The sequence below is a fragment of the Pleurodeles waltl genome, chromosome 8 (assembly GCF_031143425.1).
Source record: "Pleurodeles waltl isolate 20211129_DDA chromosome 8, aPleWal1.hap1.20221129, whole genome shotgun sequence".
Taxonomy (NCBI): domain Eukaryota; kingdom Metazoa; phylum Chordata; class Amphibia; order Caudata; family Salamandridae; genus Pleurodeles; species Pleurodeles waltl.
Window position 1 is genome coordinate 598529689 of NC_090447.1, and position 21271 is coordinate 598550959.

At 46.7% G+C, this 21271-nt stretch overlaps 1 protein-coding gene across 1 annotated transcript in view; it reads right to left on the reverse strand.

The window, feature by feature from the left end:
* GRK1 (G protein-coupled receptor kinase 1) overlaps positions 1–21271 on the reverse strand; it is a 423541-nt gene that overhangs the window by 256754 nt on the left and 145516 nt on the right. The window contains 1 exon segment of the mRNA XM_069204635.1: positions 20374–20499. Coding sequence (XP_069060736.1) covers positions 20374–20499 — 126 coding nt within the window.

The following is a 21271-nucleotide window of genomic DNA, read 5'->3' on the forward strand; positions in this document are numbered from 1 at the left end:
CTGACCATCTGAAGCTAAACTCCATCATTGCTGCAACTTCTCAGAAGTGAAACAAGAACCCAATTACGATTAGTTGAACGACTGTCAAATGTAGCAGGACACAGCTCAACCTAATCCTGGAAGTTAGGTGAGAAGATGCTAAATCCTTGGCCAAAGACGGAGCCAACACATCAGCAGCCCTTGTCATTGGTGCCATGAATGTCTCGAATGCAGACTTTCAGAAATTGTCAGGATATGCAGTGCTTAGAAGACAAGGCTGTTTTAAATCTACCTCCTTTCATCCTGAGGTACACACCAACATCCTTGACATGTTTTTCAAAAGGCCAAAACCTTAGGAAAGCATATGGCTGATCCTTTGCGGAGCAACAAGACTGACATGGACACTGTATGCTCCATACCTGCCTTCAAATGCAGAAAAGCCTGTTCAACTTCCTTTTGTGGTTCAAACCAATCACAAGCCTCCTGAGGTGCTTACAACCAATATGAAGGACAAGGTCATTAGTACTATCCATAGAGAAATCAGGGTATGAGCAGGGTTATTAATCCAGCGAAAATCAAGGCTACAAAGTTGTCAGAGATCAGTAGGTAAAATAAATAGTTTGCATCTCAGTCCCACATACACAGGATCGACAGAGTCTCCTGACTCCCCAAGCAGTTCCTTCCTCACTAACTCCCCTGCAAGCTGTGGGGGGTGGGGGAATCACTGTTGTCACTCCAAAGTGGTACAACATTAATACTAAACCCCAGTAGGTATTCCAGACAATATGGGCTCCCTGCAGAAATCTCCCCATCTTTCACCCAAAAAGGAATACCGCCTGCATTTATGAGAAATCCAGCAGGGAATTCCTCTTCTTTTGCTCAGGAACACAATCAAGAATGTGGAGAGAACCCATCAAAACCTGGGCTTTTACTCAAGATTATATGAGAGAAGGAAGGCTGATCTTGGACCGCTGAGAACTCAACACTTTCCTAAAGAAGGATTCCTTGTGAATTGTCACCCTGCAAGAGTTCCTTCTTCTATTGCAGGAAGGAGAGTGCCTCACCTCTCTGGATCTACAGGACACCTACTTCCATGTCCTAAATCATAGGCAGTACCTCTGTAGCAGTGTCGCACTACCAGTTCAAGTCTCTCTCTTTCAGCCTGAAATCTGTACTTCAGAAATTCACAAAATGTTTGTCCCTTGTGGGTGCTTTCTACAGAAAGAAGGTCACAAGATTATCCTACATCTGTACTACTGGTTGGTGTATGCACCCTAGGAGGAGGAAGTACATGCCTCCAAACCGTGCATCAATCTTTCCATCACTTGGGTCTTACACATAACTTCCAAAACTCCTCCATATGTCCTCCACCCAGCCTGGTTCTGGCAGCCATCCTGGCGATTTAATCAGCGAAACCCTTTCCATCAGCACAGCAAGTGCCAAAACTTGGTGTGAGAATGTAGCCTCTTTCTAGCCTTGTTACCCCCACTTTGGGCCTGTTTGTGAGTGTATGTCAGGGTGTTTTCACTGTCTCACTGGTATCCTGCTTGCCAGGGCCCAGTGCTCATAGTGAAAACCCTATGTTTTCAGTATGTTTGTTATGTGTCACTGGGACCCTGCTAGTCAGGACCCCAGTGCTCATAAGTTTGTGACCTATAGGTATGTGTTCCCTGTGTGATGCCTAACTGTCTCACTGAGGCTATGCTAACCAGAACCTCAGTGGTTATGCTCTCTCTTTACAAATTGTCACTAACAGGCTAGTGACCAATTTTACCAATTTACATTGGCTTACTGGAACACCCTTATAATTCCCTAGTATATGGTACTGAGGTACCCAGGGTATTGGGGTTCCAGGAGATCCCTATGGGCTGCAGCATTTCTTTTGCCACCCATAGGGAGCTCTGACAATTCTTACACAGGCCTGCCAGTGCAGCCTGAGTGAAATAACGTCCACGTTATTTCACAGCCATTTTACACTGCACTTAAGTAACTTATAAGTCACCTATATGTCTAACCTTTACCTGGTAAAGGTTGGGTGCTAAGTTACTTAGTGTGTGGGCACCCTGGCACTAGCCAAGGTGCCCCCACATTGTTCAGGGCCAATTCCCCGGACTTTGTGAGTGCGGGGACACCATTACACGCGTGCACTACATATAGGTCACTACCTATATGTAGCTTCACAATAGTAACTCCGAATATGGCCATGTAATATGTCTATGATCATGGAATTGCCCCCTCTATACCATCCTGGCATAGTTGACACAATCCCATGATCCCAGTGGTCTGTAGCACAGACCCTGGTACTGCCAAACTGCCTTTCCCGGGGTTTCACTGCAGCTGCTGCTGCTGCCAACCCCTCAGACAGGCATCTGCCCTCCTGGGGTTCAGCCAGGCCTGGCCCAGGATGGCAGAACAAAGGACTTCCTCTGAGAGAGGGTGTTACACCCTCTCCCTTTGGAAAATGGTGTGAAGGCAGGGGAGGAGTAGCCTCCCCCAGCCTCTAGAAATGCTTTCATGGGCACATTTGGTGCCCATTTCTGCATAAGCCAGTCTACCCCGGTTCAGGGACCCCTTAGCCCTGCTCTAGCGCGAAACTGGACAAAGGAAAGGGGAGTGACCACTCCCCTGACCTGTACCTCCCCTGGGAGGTGCCCAGAGCTCCTCCAGTGTGCTCCAGACCTCTGCCATCTTGAAAACAGAGGTGCTGCTGGCACACTGGACTGCTCTGAGTGGCCAGTGCCATCAGGTGATGTCAGAGACTCCTCCTGATAGGCTCCTTCAGGTGTTGCTAGCCTATCCTCTCTCCTAGGTAGCCAAACCCTCTTTTCTGGCTATTTAGGGTCTCTGTCTCTTGGGATTCCTTAGATAACGAATGCAAGAGCTCATCCGAGTTCCTCTGCATCTCTCTCTTCACCTTCTGCCAAGGAATCGACTGCTGACCGCGCTGGAAGCCTGCAAAACTGCAACATAGTAGCAAAGACGACTACTGCAACTCTGTACTGCTGATCCTGCCGCCTTCTCGACTGCTTTCCTGGTGGTGCATGCTGTGGGGGTAGTCTGCCTCCTCTCTGCACTAGAATCTCCGAAGAAATCTCCCGTGGGTCGACGGAATCGTCCCCCTGCAACCGCAGGCACCAAAGAACTGCATCACCGGTACTTTGGGTCTCCTCTCAGCACGACGAGCGAGGTCCCTTGAATCCAGCAACTCTGTCCAAGTGACTCCCACAGTCAAGTGACTCTTCAGTCCAAGTTTGGTGGAGGTAAGTCCTTGCCTCCCCACGCCAGACTGCATTGTTGGAAACCGCGACTTTTGCAGCTACTCCAGCCTCCGTGCACTTCCGGCGGAAATCCTTTGTGCACAGTCCAGCCTGGGTCCACGGCACTCCAACCTGCATTGCACGACCTCCTAAGTTGTTCTCCGGCGACGTGGGACTCCTTTGTGCGACTCCAGGTGAGCACCGTTTCATGCATCATCATAGTGCCTGTTTCTGGCACTTCTCCGGGTGCTACCTGCTGCTGAGAGGGTTCTTTGTCTTGCTCGACGTCCCCTCTCTCTCCTGACGCAATTTGCGACATCCTGGTCCTTCCTGGGCCACAGCAGCATCCAAAAACGCTTACTGCACCACTTGCAGCTAGCAAGGCTTGTTGGCGGTCTTTCGGCAGGAAAACACTTCTGCACGACTCTCCACGGCGAGAGGGATCATCCACCAAAGGGGAAGTCTCTAGCCCTTTTCGTTCCTGCAGAAACCTCAGCTTCTTCTGTCCAGTAGAAGCTTCTTTGCACCCACAGCTGGCATTTCCTGGGCATCTGCCCGTCTCCGACTTGCTTGTGACTTTTGGACTTGGTCCCCTTGTTCCACAGGTACCCTAGATTGGAAATCCATTGTTGTTGCATTGTTGGTTTGTGTCTTTCCTGCATTTTTCCCCTACCACGACTTCTTTGTCCTTTGGGGAACTTTAGTGCACTTTGCACTCACTTTTCAGGGTCTTGGGGTGGGCTATTTTTCTAACCCTCACTATTTTCTAATAGTCCCAGCGACCCTCTACAAGGTCACATAGGTTTGGGGTCCATTCGTGGTTCGCATTCCACTTTTGGAGTATATGGTTTGTGTTGCCCCTATCCCTATGTGTCCCCATTGCATCCTATTGTAACTATACATTGTTTGCACTGTTTTCTAAGACTATAACTGCATATTTTGGTATTGTGTATATATATCTTGTGTATATTTCCTATCCTCTCACTGAGGATACACTCTGAGATACTTTGGCATATTGTCATAAAAATAAAGTACCTTTATTTTTAGTATATCTGTGTATTGTGTTTTCTTATGATATTATGCATATGACACTAAGTGGTACTGTAGGAGCTTCACTCGTCTCCTAGTTCAGCCTAAGCTGCTCTGCTAAGCTACCATTATCTATCAGCCTATGCTGCTAGACACCCTATGCCCTAATAAGGGATAACTGGGCCTGGTGCAAGGTGCAAGTACCCCTAGGTACTCACTACAAGCCAGTCCAGCCTCCTACATTGTTGGCAGCGGTGGGATAAGTGCTTTGAGACTACTTACCACTCTTGTCATTGTACTTTTCATAAGAGAAAAATATACAAAACAAGTTCAGTGTATATACACATAACCAAAATGTTTTGCATTTCCTCTTTTCACTCTTTCCTAAGTGCTGAAAAGTACTCCTAACTTTCTAAAAAGTTCTAAAAAGTTTTAAAAGTTTTTTTTCTGTCTTTCTAAAAGTTCTGAAAACTTTTTTCTCATTTTTCTATCACTTTAACTCTTTCTAAAAATGTCTGGCACAGGCCAAAATGTTGATCTGTCCAAACTTGCATATGACCACCTTAGCTGGAAAGGAGCAAGGAGTCTCTGTGTAGAAAGAGGTTTGAGTGTAGGGAAGAATCCTTCCTTGGAATTGTTGCTTAACATGCTTAGAGAACAAGATAAGGCCACAAGGGCCCCATCTGTTGAAAAAGTAGCTAATGGTTCCCAATCTGATCCAGGGACTCCCCTAGAAAAAGATTCAGGAAAGAAACTTCCTAGCCTGCCCATTACTACACAGTCTAGCATAGTTGGTACTGATGTTGAGTCACACCATACAGATAGTGTTGTCTCACATCATAGCAAGAGCATTCATTCTCACCACAGTAGAACTGAAGTTTCTGTTAACCAAGCTGTTAGGGTGCCCTCTGTAAGGGACAGGTCTCCTTCTGTCCATTCTCACCATACTTCTGTTTCAAGACATGTCCCTCCCACCCACCCTGATGACAGATTGTTAGAAAGGGAGCTCAATAGATTGAGAGTGGAACAAACCAGACTGAAGCTCAAGAAGCAACAGCTGGATTTGGATAGACAGTCCTTAGAAGTAGAGAAGGAGAGACAGAAACTGGGTTTAGAAACCCATGGTGGCAGCAGCAGTATTCCCAATAGTCATCCTGCAAAAGAGCATGATTCTAGGAATCTGCACAAGATAGTTCCCCCTTATAAGGAGGGGGATGACATTAACAAGTGGTTTGCTGCACTTGAGAGGGCCTGTGTTGTACAGGATGTCCCTCAAAGGCAGTGGGCTGCTATCCTATGGCTATCATTTAGTGGAAAGGGTAGGGATAGGCTCCTTACTGTGAAAGAAAGTGATGCCAATAATTTTACAGTTCTTAAGAATGCACTCCTGGATGGTTATGGCTTAACCACTGAACAATACAGGATAAAGTTCAGAGAGACCAAAAAGGAGTCTTCACAAGACTGGGTTGATTTCATTGACCATTCAGTGAAGGCCTTGGAGGGGTGGTTACATGGCAGTAAAGTTACTGATTATGACAGCCTGTATAACTTGATCCTGAGAGAGCATATTCTTAATAATTGTGTGTCTGATTTGTTGCACCAGTACCTGGTAGACTCTGATCTGACCTCTCCCCAAGAATTGGGAAAGAAGGCAGACAAATGGGTCAGAACAAGGGTGAACAGAAAAGTTCATACAGGGGGTGACAAAGATGGCAATAAGAAGAAAGATGGTGAAAAATCTCCAGATAAGCATGGGGATAAGGGTAAAACCAAAGATCCCACTTCAAATCTTAAACACTCTTCAGAGGGTGGGGATAAAGCAAATTCTTCCTCTTCTTCTCAACCTGCACACATTAAAAAGCCTTGGTGCTTTGTGTGTAAAAACAGAGGCCATAGGCCAGGGGATAAGTCCTGTCCAGGTAAACCCCCTGAGCCTACCACCACTAATACATCAAGCTCTAGTGCCCCTAGCAGTAGTGGTACTAGTGGTGGGACTGCTGGCAACAGTCAAGCAAAGGGTGTAGTTGGGTTCACCTATGGGTCCATAGTAGAAACTGGGGTAGTCAGTCCCAAGACAGTTTCTGTCACACCTAGTGGCATTGGCCTTGCCACACTGGCTGCTTGTCCCCTTTCAATGGATAAGTACAGGCAGACAGTTTCAATAAATGGTGTTGAGGCCTTGGCCTACAGGGACACAGGTGCCAGTATCACTTTGGTGACTGAAAACCTAGTGCCTCCTGATCAACACATCATTGGACAACAGTATAAGATTATTGATGTCCATAACTCCACTAAGTTTCTTCCCTTAGCTATAATTCAATTTAGTTGGGGTGGAGTTACTGGCCCTAAGCAGGTGGTGGTATCACCTAGCTTACCTGTAGACTGTCTCTTAGGTAATGACCTAGAGGTCTCAGGTTGGGCTGATGTAGAGTTTATGCCCATGCAGCCATGCTGGGCATCCCAGAGGAATTGTTCCCTCTCATTTCTACAGAAATGAAAAACCAAAGGAGAGAAGGCCTGAAAACTCAGGATCCCTCTCCATCAACAGGTAACAAGGGTATCACAGTATCCCCTAACCACCCTGCCATTCAGGATACCATTCCTGTGGTGGGAGAAACCTCTCCTGGGGTGGCACCTGTTCCAAGGGAAGCATCAGCTGGCAAAGCTGTACTCCCTGAGGTAGAAGTACCTCTCTGTGGGATAACTAACATTGGTGAGAAAAAGAGCACCATTTTAGTTAACATGGAGCATCCCTCCAACCCTCCCAGAGAAACTTTAGTGCAGAAACTCTGCACTGCCTCACAACACTTAGGACAGCATCCCTGCCCTAGTGTGGAGCTCATAGGACAGCATCTCTGCCCTGCTCCAACTCAAGAGAAACAGCATCCCTGTTCTCTCTTCCAGCCATATGGACAAAGTTTTTGCCCAGCTATGGCTTTTCTGAGACAGCATCCCTGTCTGGCATTTCCATCACTACAAATAGGTTCAGTGGACAATTCCCACTGCTCTAAACTAAAACTTACTAATAGAAACTCTGAAAATACATCTTCACATTGTTGCTTAGCTAAAAAACTTCACACAGGGTGGTTTACATCCCCACAGGGAAGTAACCATATAGTGGATGATAAAGGGAGTAACCAGTCTATTGCAGAGCTACTCTCTACTTATCACCACTTAGACAATAAAGTCTCAAATGGCCAAGGTTAGCCTTATTGTCCTTCGTTTGGGGGGGGTTGTGTGAGAAAGTAGCCTCTTTCTAGCCTTGTTACCCCCACTTTGGGCCTGTTTGTGAGTGTATGTCAGGGTGTTTTCACTGTCTCACTGGTATCCTGCTTGCCAGGGCCCAGTGCTCATAGTGAAAACCCTATGTTTTCAGTATGTTTGTTATGTGTCACTGGGACCCTGCTAGTCAGGACCCCAGTGCTCATAAGTTTGTGACCTATAGGTATGTGTTCCCTGTGTGATGCCTAACTGTCTCACTGAGGCTATGCTAACCAGAACCTCAGTGGTTATGCTCTCTCTTTACAAATTGTCACTAACAGGCTAGTGACCAATTTTACCAATTTACATTGGCTTACTGGAACACCCTTATAATTCCCTAGTATATGGTACTGAGGTACCCAGGGTATTGGGGTTCCAGGAGATCCCTATGGGCTGCAGCATTTCTTTTGCCACCCATAGGGAGCTCTGACAATTCTTACACAGGCCTGCCAGTGCAGCCTGAGTGAAATAACGTCCACGTTATTTCACAGCCATTTTACACTGCACTTAAGTAACTTATAAGTCACCTATATGTCTAACCTTTACCTGGTAAAGGTTGGGTGCTAAGTTACTTAGTGTGTGGGCACCCTGGCACTAGCCAAGGTGCCCCCACATTGTTCAGGGCCAATTCCCCGGACTTTGTGAGTGCGGGGACACCATTACACGCGTGCACTACATATAGGTCACTACCTATATGTAGCTTCACAATGGTAACTCCGAATATGGCCATGTAATATGTCTATGATCATGGAATTGCCCCCTCTATACCATCCTGGCATAGTTGGCACAATCCCATGATCCCAGTGGTCTGTAGCACAGACCCTGGTACTGCCAAACTGCCTTTCCCGGGGTTTCACTGCAGCTGCTGCTGCTGCCAACCCCTCAGACAGGCATCTGCCCTCCTGGGGTCCAGCCAGGCCTGGCCCAGGATGGCAGAACAAAGGACTTCCTCTGAGAGAGGGTGTTACACCCTCTCCCTTTGGAAAATGGTGTGAAGGCAGGGGAGGAGTAGCCTCCCCCAGCCTCTGGAAATGCTTTCATGGGCACATTTGGTGCCCATTTCTGCATAAGCCAGTCTACACCGGTTCAGGGACCCCTTAGCCCTGCTCTAGCGCGAAACTGGACAAAGGAAAGGGGAGTGACCACTCCCCTGACCTGTACCTCCCCTGGGAGGTGCCCAGAGCTCCTCCAGTGTGCTCCAGACCTCTGCCATCTTGGAAACAGAGGTGCTGCTGGCACACTGGACTGCTCTGAGTGGCCAGTGCCATCAGGTGATGTCAGAGACTCCTCCTGATAGGCTCCTTCAGGTGTTGCTAGCCTATCCTCTCTCCTAGGTAGCCAAACCCTCTTTTCTGGCTATTTAGGGTCTCTGTCTCTTGGGATTCCTTAGATAACGAATGCAAGAGCTCATCCGAGTTCCTCTGCATCTCTCTCTTCACCTTCTGCCAAGGAATCGACTGCTGACCGCGCTGGAAGCCTGCAAAACTGCAACATAGTAGCAAAGACGACTACTGCAACTCTGTACTGCTGATCCTGCCGCCTTCTCGACTGCTTTCCTGGTGGTGCATGCTGTGGGGGTAGTCTGCCTCCTCTCTGCACTAGAAGCTCCGAAGAAATCTCCCGTGGGTCGACGGAATCGTCCCCCTGCAACCGCAGGCACCAAAGAACTGCATCACCGGTACTTTGGGTCTCCTCTCAGCACGACGAGCGAGGTCCCTTGAATCCAGCAACTCTGTCCAAGTGACTCCCACAGTCCAGTGACTCTTCAGTCCAAGTTTGGTGGAGGTAAGTCCTTGCCTCCCCACGCCAGACTGCATTGTTGGAAACCGCGACTTTTGCAGCTACTCCAGCCTCCGTGCACTTCCGGCGGAAATCCTTTGTGCACAGTCCAGCCTGGGTCCACGGCACTCCAACCTGCATTGCACGACCTCCTAAGTTGTTCTCCGGCGACGTGGGACTCCTTTGTGCGACTCCAGGTGAGCACCGTTTCATGCATCGTCATAGTGCCTGTTTCTGGCACTTCTCCGGGTGCTACCTGCTGCTGAGAGGGTTCTTTGTCTTGCTCGACGTCCCCTCTCTCTCCTGACGCAATTTGCGACATCCTGGTCCTTCCTGGGCCACAGCAGCATCCAAAAACGCTTACTGCACCACTTGCAGCTAGCAAGGCTTGTTGGCGGTCTTTCGGCAGGAAAACACTTCTGCACGACTCTCCACGGTGAGAGGGATCATCCACCAAAGGGGAAGTCTCTAGCCCTTTTCGTTCCTGCAGAAACCTCAGCTTCTTCTGTCCAGTAGAAGCTTCTTTGCACCCACAGCTGGCATTTCCTGGGCATCTGCCCGTCTCCGACTTGCTTGTGACTTTTGGACTTGGTCCCCTTGTTCCACAGGTACCCTAGATTGGAAATCCATTGTTGTTGCATTGTTGGTTTGTGTCTTTCCTGCATTTTTCCCCTACCACGACTTCTTTGTCCTTTGGGGAACTTTAGTGCACTTTGCACTCACTTTTCAGGGTCTTGGGGTGGGCTATTTTTCTAACCCTCACTATTTTCTAATAGTCCCAGCGACCCTCTACAAGGTCACATAGGTTTGGGGTCCATTCGTGGTTCGCATTCCACTTTTGGAGTATATGGTTTGTGTTGCCCCTATCCCTATGTGTCCCCATTGCATCCTATTGTAACTATACATTGTTTGCACTGTTTTCTAAGACTATAACTGCATATTTTGGTATTGTGTATATATATCTTGTGTATATTTCCTATCCTCTCACTGAGGATACACTCTGAGATACTTTGGCATATTGTCATAAAAATAAAGTACCTTTATTTTTAGTATATCTGTGTATTGTGTTTTCTTATGATATTATGCATATGACACTAAGTGGTACTGTAGGAGCTTCACTCGTCTCCTAGTTCAGCCTAAGCTGCTCTGCTAAGCTACCATTATCTATCAGCCTATGCTGCTAGACACCCTATACCCTAATAAGGGATAACTGGGCCTGGTGCAAGGTGCAAGTACCCCTAGGTACTCACTACAAGCCAGTCCAGCCTCCTACATTGGTGGCAGCGGTGGGATAAGTGCTTTGAGACTACTTACCACTCTTGTCATTGTACTTTTCATAAGAGAAAAATATACAAAACAAGTTCAGTGTATATACACATAACCAAAATGTTTTGCATTTCCTCTTTTCACTCTTTCCTAAGTGCTGAAAAGTACTCCTAACTTTCTAAAAAATTCTAAAAAGTTTTAAAAGTTTTTTTTCTGTCTTTCTAAAAGTTCTGAAAACTTTTTTCTCATTTTTCTATCACTTTAACTCTTTCTAAAAATGTCTGGCACAGGCCAAAATGTTGATCTGTCCAAACTTGCATATGACCACCTTAGCTGGAAAGGAGCAAGGAGTCTCTGTGTAGAAAGAGGTTTGAGTGTAGGGAAGAATCCTTCCTTGGAATTGTTGCTTAACATGCTTAGAGAACAAGATAAGGCCACAAGGGCCCCATCTGTTGAAAAAGTAGCTAATGGTTCCCAATCTGATCCAGGGACTCCCCTAGAAAAAGATTCAGGAAAGAAACTTCCTAGCCTGCCCATTACTAGACAGTCTAGCATAGTTGGTACTGATGTTGAGTCACACCATACAGATAGTGTTGTCTCACATCATAGCAAGAGCATTCATTCTCACCACAGTAGAACTGAAGTTTCTGTTAACCAAGCTGTTAGGGTGCCCTCTGTAAGGGACAGGTCTCCTTCTGTCCATTCTCACCATACTTCTGTTTCAAGACATGTCCCTCCCACCCACCCTGATGACAGATTGTTAGAAAGGGAGCTCAATAGATTGAGAGTGGAACAAACCAGACTGAAGCTCAAGAAGCAACAGCTGGATTTGGATAGACAGTCCTTAGAAGTAGAGAAGGAGAGACAGAAACTGGGTTTAGAAACCCATGGTGGCAGCAGCAGTATTCCCAATAGTCATCCTGCAAAAGAGCATGATTCTAGGAATCTGCACAAGATAGTTCCCCCTTATAAGGAGGGGGATGACATTAACAAGTGGTTTGTTGCACTTGAGAGGGCCTGTGTTGTACAGGATGTCCCTCAAAGGCAGTGGGCTGCTATCCTATGGCTATCATTTAGTGGAAAGGGTAGGGATAGGCTCCTTACTGTGAAAGAAAGTGATGCCAATAATTTTACAGTTCTTAAGAATGCACTCCTGGATGGTTATGGCTTAACCACTGAACAATACAGGATAAAGTTCAGAGAGACCAAAAAGGAGTCTTCACAAGACTGGGTTGATTTCATTGACCATTCAGTGAAGGCCTTGGAGGGGTGGTTACATGGCAGTAAAGTTACTGATTATGACAGCCTGTATAACTTGATCCTGAGAGAGCATATTCTTAATAATTGTGTGTCTGATTTGTTGCACCAGTACCTGGTAGACTCTGATCTGACCTCTCCCCAAGAATTGGGAAAGAAGGCAGACAAATGGGTCAGAACAAGGGTGAACAGAAAAGTTCATACAGGGGGTGACAAAGATGGCAATAAGAAGAAAGATGGTGAAAAATCTCCAGATAAGCATGGGGATAAGGGTAAAACCAAAGATCCCACTTCAAATCTTAAACACTCTTCAGAGGGTGGGGATAAAGCAAATTCTTCCTCTTCTTCTCAACCTGCACACATTAAAAAGCCTTGGTGCTTTGTGTGTAAAAACAGAGGCCATAGGCCAGGGGATAAGTCCTGTCCAGGTAAACCCCCTGAGCCTACCACCACTAATACATCAAGCTCTAGTGCCCCTAGCAGTAGTGGTACTAGTGGTGGGACTGCTGGCAACAGTCAAGCAAAGGGTGTAGTTGGGTTCACCTATGGGTCCATAGTAGAAACTGGGGTAGTCAGTCCCAAGACAGTTTCTGTCACACCTAGTGGCATTGGCCTTGCCACACTGGCTGCTTGTCCCCTTTCAATGGATAAGTACAGGCAGACAGTTTCAATAAATGGTGTTGAGGCCTTGGCCTACAGGGACACAGGTGCCAGTATCACTTTGGTGACTGAAAACCTAGTGCCTCCTGATCAACACATCATTGGACAACAGTATAAGATTATTGATGTCCATAACTCCACTAAGTTTCTTCCCTTAGCTATAATTCAATTTAGTTGGGGTGGAGTTACTGGCCCTAAGCAGGTGGTGGTATCACCTAGCTTACCTGTAGACTGTCTCTTAGGTAATGACCTAGAGGTCTCAGGTTGGGCTGATGTAGAGTTTTATGCCCATGCAGCCATGCTGGGCATCCCAGAGGAATTGTTCCCTCTCATTTCTACAGAAATGAAAAACCAAAGGAGAGAAGGCCTGAAAACTCAGGATCCCTCTCCATCAACAGGTAACAAGGGTATCACAGTATCCCCTAACCACCCTGCCATTCAGGATACCATTCCTGTGGTGGGAGAAACCTCTCCTGGGGTGGCACCTGTTCCAAGGGAAGCATCAGCTGGCAAAGCTGTACTCCCTGAGGTAGAAGTACCTCTCTGTGGGATAACTAACATTGGTGAGAAAAAGAGCACCATTTTAGTTAACATGGAGCATCCCTCCAACCCTCCCAGAGAAACTTTAGTGCAGAAACTCTGCACTGCCTCACAACACTTAGGACAGCATCCCTGCCCTAGTGTGGAGCTCATAGGACAGCATCTCTGCCCTGCTCCAACTCAAGAGAAACAGCATCCCTGTTCTCTCTTCCAGCCATATGGACAAAGTTTTTGCCCAGCTATGGCTTTTCTGAGACAGCATCCCTGTCTGGCATTTCCATCACTACAAATAGGTTCAGTGGACAATTCCCACTGCTCTAAACTAAAACTTACTAATAGAAACTCTGAAAATACATCTTCACATTGTTGCTTAGCTAAAAAACTTCAAACAGGGTGGTTTACATCCCCACAGGGAAGTAACCATATAGTGGATGATAAAGGGAGTAACCAGTCTATTGCAGAGCTACTCTCTACTTATCACCACTTAGACAATAAAGTCTCAAATGGCCAAGGTTAGCCTTATTGTCCTTCGTTTGGGGGGGGTTGTGTGAGAAAGTAGCCTCTTTCTAGCCTTGTTACCCCCACTTTGGGCCTGTTTGTGAGTGTATGTCAGGGTGTTTTCACTGTCTCACTGGTATCCTGCTTGCCAGGGCCCAGTGCTCATAGTGAAAACCCTATGTTTTCAGTATGTTTGTTATGTGTCACTGGGACCCTGCTAGTCAGGACCCCAGTGCTCATACGTTTGTGACCTATAGGTATGTGTTCCCTGTGTGATGCCTAACTGTCTCACTGAGGCTATGCTAACCAGAACCTCAGTGGTTATGCTCTCTCTTTACAAATTGTCACTAACAGGCTAGTGACCAATTTTACCAATTTACATTGGCTTACTGGAACACCCTTATAATTCCCTAGTATATGGTACTGAGGTACCCAGGGTATTGGGGTTCCAGGAGATCCCTATGGGCTGCAGCATTTCTTTTGCCACCCATAGGGAGCTCTGACAATTCTTACACAGGCCTGCCAGTGCAGCCTGAGTGAAATAACGTCCACGTTATTTCACAGCCATTTTACACTGCACTTAAGTAACTTATAAGTCACCTACATGTCTAACCTTTACCTGGTAAAGGTTGGGTGCTAAGTTACTTAGTGTGTGGGCACCCTGGCACTAGCCAAGGTGCCCCCACATTGTTCAGGGCCAATTCCCCGGACTTTGTGAGTGCGGGGACACCATTACACGCGTGCACTACATATAGGTCACTACCTATATGTAGCTTCACAATGGTAACTCCGAATATGGCCATGTAATATGTCTATGATCATGGAATTGCCCCCTCTATACCATCCTGGCATAGTTGGCACAATCCCATGATCCCAGTGGTCTGTAGCACAGACCCTGGTACTGCCAAACTGCCTTTCCCGGGGTTTCACTGCAGCTGCTGCTGCTGCCAACCCCTCAGACAGGCATCTGCCCTCCTGGGGTCCAGCCAGGCCTGGCCCAGGATGGCAGAACAAAGGACTTCCTCTGAGAGAGGGTGTTACACCCTCTCCCTTTGGAAAATGGTGTGAAGGCAGGGGAGGAGTAGCCTCCCCCAGCCTCTGGAAATGCTTTCATGGGCACATTTGGTGCCCATTTCTGCATAAGCCAGTCTACACCGGTTCAGGGACCCCTTAGCCCTGCTCTGGCGCAAAACTGGACAAAGGAAAGGGGAGTGACCACTCCCCTGACCTGTACCTCCCCTGGGAGGTGCCCAGAGCTCCTCCAGTGTGCTCCAGACCTCTGCCATCTTGGAAACAGAGGTGCTGCTGGCACACTGGACTGCTCTGAGTGGCCAGTGCCATCAGGTGACGTCAGAGACTCCTCCTGATAGGCTCCTTCAGGTGTTGCTAGCCTATCCTCTCTCCTAGGTAGCCAAACCCTCTTTTCTGGCTATTTAGGGTCTCTGTCTCTTGGGATTCCTTAGATAACGAATGCAAGAGCTCATCCGAGTTCCTCTGCATCTCTCTCTTCACCTTCTGCCAAGGAATCGACTGCTGACCGCGCTGGAAGCCTGCAAAACTGCAACATAGTAGCAAAGACGACTACTGCAACTCTGTAACGCTGATCCTGCCGCCTTCTCGACTGCTTTCCTGGTGGTGCATGCTGTGGGGGTAGTCTGCCTCCTCTCTGCACTAGAAGCTCCGAAGAAATCTCCCGTGGGTCGACGGAATCGTCCCCCTGCAACCGCAGGCACCAAAGAACTGTATCACCGGTACCTTGGGTCTCCTCTCAGCATGACGAGCGAGGTCCCTTGAATCCAGCAACTCTGTCCAAGTGACTCCCACAGTCCAGTAACTCTTCAGTCCAAGTTTGGTGGAGGTAAGTCCTTGCCTTCCCACGCCAGACTGCATTGTTGGAAACCGCGACTTTTGCAGCTACTCCGGCCTCCGTGCACTTCCGGAGGAAATCCTTTGTGCACAGTCCAGCCTGGGTCCACGGCACTCCAACCTGCATTGCACGGCCTCCTAAGTTGTTCTCCGGCGACGTGGGACTCCTTTGTGCGACTCCGGGTGAGCACCATTTCACGCATCCTCGTAGTGCCTGTTTCTGGCACTTCTCCGGGTGCTACCTGCTGCTGAGAGGGCTCCTTGTCTTGCTCTACATCCCCTCTCTCTCCTGACGCAATTTGCGACATCCTGGTCCTTCCTGGGCCACAGCAGCATCCAAAAACGCTTACTGCACCACTTGCAGCTAGCAAGGCTTGTTAGCAGTCTTTTGGTGGGAAAACACTTCTGCACGACTCTCCACGGCGAGAGGGATCCGTCCACCAAAGGGGAAGTCTCTAGCCCTTTTCGTTCCTGCAGAAACCTCAGCTTCTTCTGTCCAGTAGAAGCTTCTTTGCACCCACAGCTGGCATTTCCTGGGCATCTGCCCATATCCGACTTGCTTGTGACTTTTGGACTTGGTCCCCTTGTTCCACAGGTACCCTAGATTGGAAATCCATTGTTGTTGCATTGTTGGTTTGTGTCTTTCCTGCATTATTCCCCTATCACGACTTCTTTGTCCTTTGGGGAACTTTAGTGCACTTTGCACTCACTTTTCAGGGTCTTGGGGTGGGCTATTTTTCTAACCCTCACTATTTTCTAATAGTCCCAGCGACCCTCTACAAGGTCACATAGGTTTGGGGTCCATTCGTGGTTCGCATTCCACTTTTGGAGTATATGGTTTGTGTTGCCCCTATCCCTATGTGTCCCCATTGCATCCTATTGTAACTATACATTGTTTGCACTGTTTTCTAAGACTATAACTGCATATTTTGGTATTGTGTATATATATCTTGTGTATATTTCCTATCCTCTCACTGAGGATACACTCTGAGATACTTTGGCATATTGTCATAAAAATAAAGTACCTTTATTTTTAGTATATCTGTGTATTGTGTTTTCTTATGATATTGTGCATATGACACTAAGTGGTACTGTAGGAGCTTCACTCGTCTCCTAGTTCAGCCTAAGCTGCTCTGCTAAGCTACCATTATCTATCAGCCTATGCTGCTAGACACCCTATACACTAATAAGGGATAACTGGGCCTGGTGCAAGGTGCAAGTACCCCTAGGTACTCACTACAAGCCAGTCCAGCCTCCTACACTTGGACATTGTGTATGTCTGCCAGTGGAAGTTAGTCGCAGTCAAACCTTACAAGGGACTACTAGGCCTCTTGTCTTTCTGCATAGGATTAATTTCTGTCTGCTGACTGTGGGTGAAACCATTTCAATATAGGTGAAACCATTTCAAAAGAACCTTCACCTGCAGAGGCAACAGATGACAGGGTTGAGAGGCACAGTGGCAGTCTCCCACTGGCTGAAGCAAGCCATATTCTGATGGTGATTCCTGGACAGCCTTAACGCAGGACTCCTCTTCACAACTATGATGGGCAGAATCAATATGACAACTGGCACCTCCACTGAAGGTTGGAGAGCTCACATGCAGGAGCTATCTACAAGAGATCTCAGGTCGGAACAGTAAACATCACTCTACATAAACATCCAGTTGCTGTGGGCTATCAGAGTAGGCCTTCAGGCATTTATACCGCAGCTTGTGGGCCACACTGTCCTGATCAGAACAGACAATACAACCAGTCCATAGGAGGAATCACAGATACGATCGGAGTGAGCCATCACAGACATTGTGACTATCTCTGTGGAATACCTATCAGGGGTTCAAAATTAACATCCAGATGCTCTAATCTGTTCCTGTCAGACTACCACAAGTGGAAGCTCCATCAGGATCAGTTGCGTCACATCTTCAAAAAATGGAGCAAACCCATTCCAGATCTATTGGAACAAACAATTCACTACGCAAGCAGGTAGTGGCAACCCCAGACGCAATGCTTTCTCAATGATGTTGTCCAACATATTCACCTATGCTTTTTTGCCATTTTCTTTCATTTCTAGAGTGCTCAGGAAGGTGAAAACTGAATCATGTTCACTGATAATGAATGCCCATTGTGGCCATACTAATTTTAGCACACAATCTGGTATTTCCAGCAGATGGCCACTGATTTGGTTGAAGATCCAACCCAAGGCTCTCTATTGTGTTAGATCCTTCATCACAGCTTGAAGTCGCTGAACTTGACAGCTTGGTTCCAGACCTCATAGAGTTTAAACACCTGGACATTTTAGCAGACAGCAGGAAAATACTTCCACAAGCAAGTGACTGAGATCCTACTAAGACCTACAACACCAAGTGGAAACCTTTTTGCACAAGGTGTGCTTCTACAGATCTGAATGCATCTTTACTCCTGTCAGATCTGCTGCAATGATGGTCTTAAATACACTTTAGTAAGAGTTCACTTAGAAGCAGTTTTGAGAGGCAGATTGCTGAGCAATACTCCCTCATGTAGATTTGGATGTCCAGCGCCTACCTTAAACTAAACCCTACCGAGGAAGAATTTATGTTACTTGCCAAGAATAACAAGCAGCAATTACTCAAATATTAGCTCAATGACATGGACATTGATGCAGTTTATGGAAGGATTATTCAGAACAAGGTGGTTTCTCCTTTAGGGCTAAGGGCCTGGGCCTAGTGCTTAATTTGTAAATAAAAACATGCTAAATCAAATCAAATCAAATCATTAACATTTATAAAGCGCGCTACTCACCCGTGCGGATCTCAAGGCGCTAGGGGGGAAAGGGGGGGTTATCGCTGCTCGAACAGCCAAGTCTTTAGGAGTCTCCGGAAAGCGGAGTGGTCCTGGGTGGTCCTGAGGCTGGTGGGGAGGGAGTTCCAGGTCTTGGCCGCCAGGAAGGAGAAAGATCTCCCACCCGCCGTGGAGCGGCGGGTGCGAGGGACGGCAGCAAGTGCGAGGCCAGCGGAGCGGAGGGGGCGGGTGGGGACGTAGAAGCTGAGGCGTCTGTTGCTAGTGCCCAAAGCCCTCCTTTTAAACATGCAGCTGCTTCAATTAAATGTATGAACACAGAATACTGAGGCAACGTAATCCTGAAGCTATCTCGGGCCTCTTCAATCCATTTAAAGTCACTCCCTGCCCCTTCAGCTCACTCTTGCAAGCTTTCTGCTTTCTCCCATTGTGACGCTTTTTTGTTTTTCTCTTCCTCCGTCTTTCCCATGTTTGCAGTATATGCTTGAGGCAGAAAACTAAGCACCAAAACTCAAAAAAATGAGAAAAATTCAATGCAGGATGGGTAATTATTTTCTTATCAGTAACTTCAGTTCTCCAGAATTGGTATTCTTTATAGTTTCAGAGAGCTCCCTTCTGTGATCAGAGGTTCATTTAATACTCACTATCCTTCATACTTGCATTATGAATTTTGAGCTATGGTGGCCTCTAGGGGGAGCAGGGTGTTCCGCATTTCCACTCCACTGATGAAGTTTGGGTTGTTTCAAATTAGATGGTATTGCTCCTAAACAACGTTGTTAAACCCATGACATTTTAATACTGTTTATTTTTGTTTTAAAAGTACCAGGGATTCCTAGCATAACAGTGAGGAATGATTAAAGCTTGTGAATCTAATTCAGATACCAATGCTCTGGAACTGAAGGTACAGATAAGTAACTAATTTCTTCTCGTCCAAGAACCCAGCCACATCCCTGTCCCTGGTTGAGTGTATTGGCACCGTACAGCCTTTCTGCTAGTTTTGTGCAAGACAAATAAAACATTCATACTCTCAGTAGCTGCACTTCCATATTTTCCCTTGTAGAGAGAGGTGAGTTTGGATCTTATTTTGGGGGCCACATGAACACCGGTGTGGTAACACCTAATTCGCAACTTATCATACCGCAGTGTGCAGAAATAAGCAGGCACAGTTTTAGTAGGCCAAATTTTGGAAGACAGAAGCAGAGGCTGCAGTAATTATCTAGTTTAGGGGCAAAGTCCAGTTTGAGCACGAAGCAGGTTTTGCATGGGCCTCGTCTCGCACTGGCTGTAGTGCTTCCATTTCATTAAACATGGACAAGCTTTATCCTTTCTTCTATCACTCGATTGACCAGAAATTGGCCTCTGTAGTTGTTCAGTTGGTGGGGAATTTGATTATTTATGTTTTTTTTGCTTATTCACTAATGATTCCACTGTGTTCCAACTTTAAGCCAACCTCATAATGTGACTCTACAGAGATAATAACTCTATGAGAGCATATGTTGTAGTTAGAGTTGTCAGCTCACTACATATGGTCAGGATTCATGAATGTGCTTTTGTGTGTCAATCTGTTGTTTTCGGGGTGTTCTAGTCTCAGTTTGCTTCAATTGGACCAACTGGACAACAGTCTGATTGCAATGATTTGAACCAATTGGACCAACCTAGTTATTTCCAGGACTAGAATCATGGTCCCTTGACAATACAGAGAAAGGTGGCAACAGTACGCATAACGTGTTCCTTTAATTTCAAGTGATTTATCTCCAGGTACCGAGTTTAATAAGGCAGTCTGTTTCCTAAGTTGTATAGATATTGCTTCACCAAAACGCCAAAAACGGCGGCGACATCACCCACCATCTCACGCCTAATGACACCACGGTACCTGCCTCCTCTTACACCCTTTACCTCTCAATAGCTTTTTCCTGCTATGGGGTTCGGAGAAGGGCAAAGAGTCGAACCACACAGGGTTACAGCTATTATATGTTCTGTTCCTATTGATGCTTGCATCTGCCGAAAGACCAGGTGTAGCCAGAGTGGTGCCAAGGCTACCAACGGGTAAATCAGGTGTAGCAGCTTCAAATCTGGGAGACGTCCATGTTGCCTTTTTGTGTGTGAGCTTTAGCTGTGAGAAATAGCTTCACAAGGAGTCTGCTTTTGCCCTTTGTGCCTGCTATCTGCGTCGCGCACACTCGTCACGCATTGCATTGTATTATATTTACCTGGCGTGCCTGCGTAACCCTTCGTTTTTGTCTTGTTCTCCTTCAGTTCTACAGCAAGCCCAAGGTCAGAGATACGCACGTTACCTGGAAAGTAAACATTGATTTTGTTCAAGTCATCGTAAACACCTTTCTGCTACTGCAGAAGCACAATGTAACACTGAGAAATTTCAGTCCAGAAAATCACATTAGGAAAAGAAAGGTTTTATGTGCGGGCTAGCATTCCGTAGTGCCCAGGCAGAAAATAGGTGATACAATGTAACACGACAGGAGATTTAAAAATTGTTAATAGTCTTGCACTTGAACAAACGTTTGGGGTCTCACGGGGTTTAAATGTGTTACTATATGAACATAAAGCCATGACATGAGGTTCACTTTTCACTATGTTTGCCCCTTCCGAGTGTAGCCCATTGTGAAGCAGGCCTAAAATAGATGCAAAAAGCTAATGGATTGAAAGGAGTTGTGTGAAAAATGAGTATGGGTCATATTTAGTTTTTGGCTGGTGGACTGACTGAATTCCAGTGTGGGTAAAATATTATCTCGACATAGGCAGCGTGAAAAAATTGGCAATAGCGGGGCCCAGATTTACTCAAAAATCGTGCAACCCTGCTTGAAAAAAAGCATCGTTGTTTTGCACGATCGGGGAAAAATAACACAGCGTTGTATATATATATAAAGTGTTGTGTGCCAACGATTTTATCAGCTAAGCAATGCAAATAGCGTAGTCTTGCATAACACTAAGCCTAACTTAGCGCTGAACCACGGTGCAAAGGTCCTGATTTAGAGTTATCTTATAGGACGTTTGTACTCAGGGGAAACCCTCGACCACAATCGTCACTCATATGACCGCCCACGGGTGACTTTCAAAATATTTCTAACTTTCGTGAAAGTTACACAAATA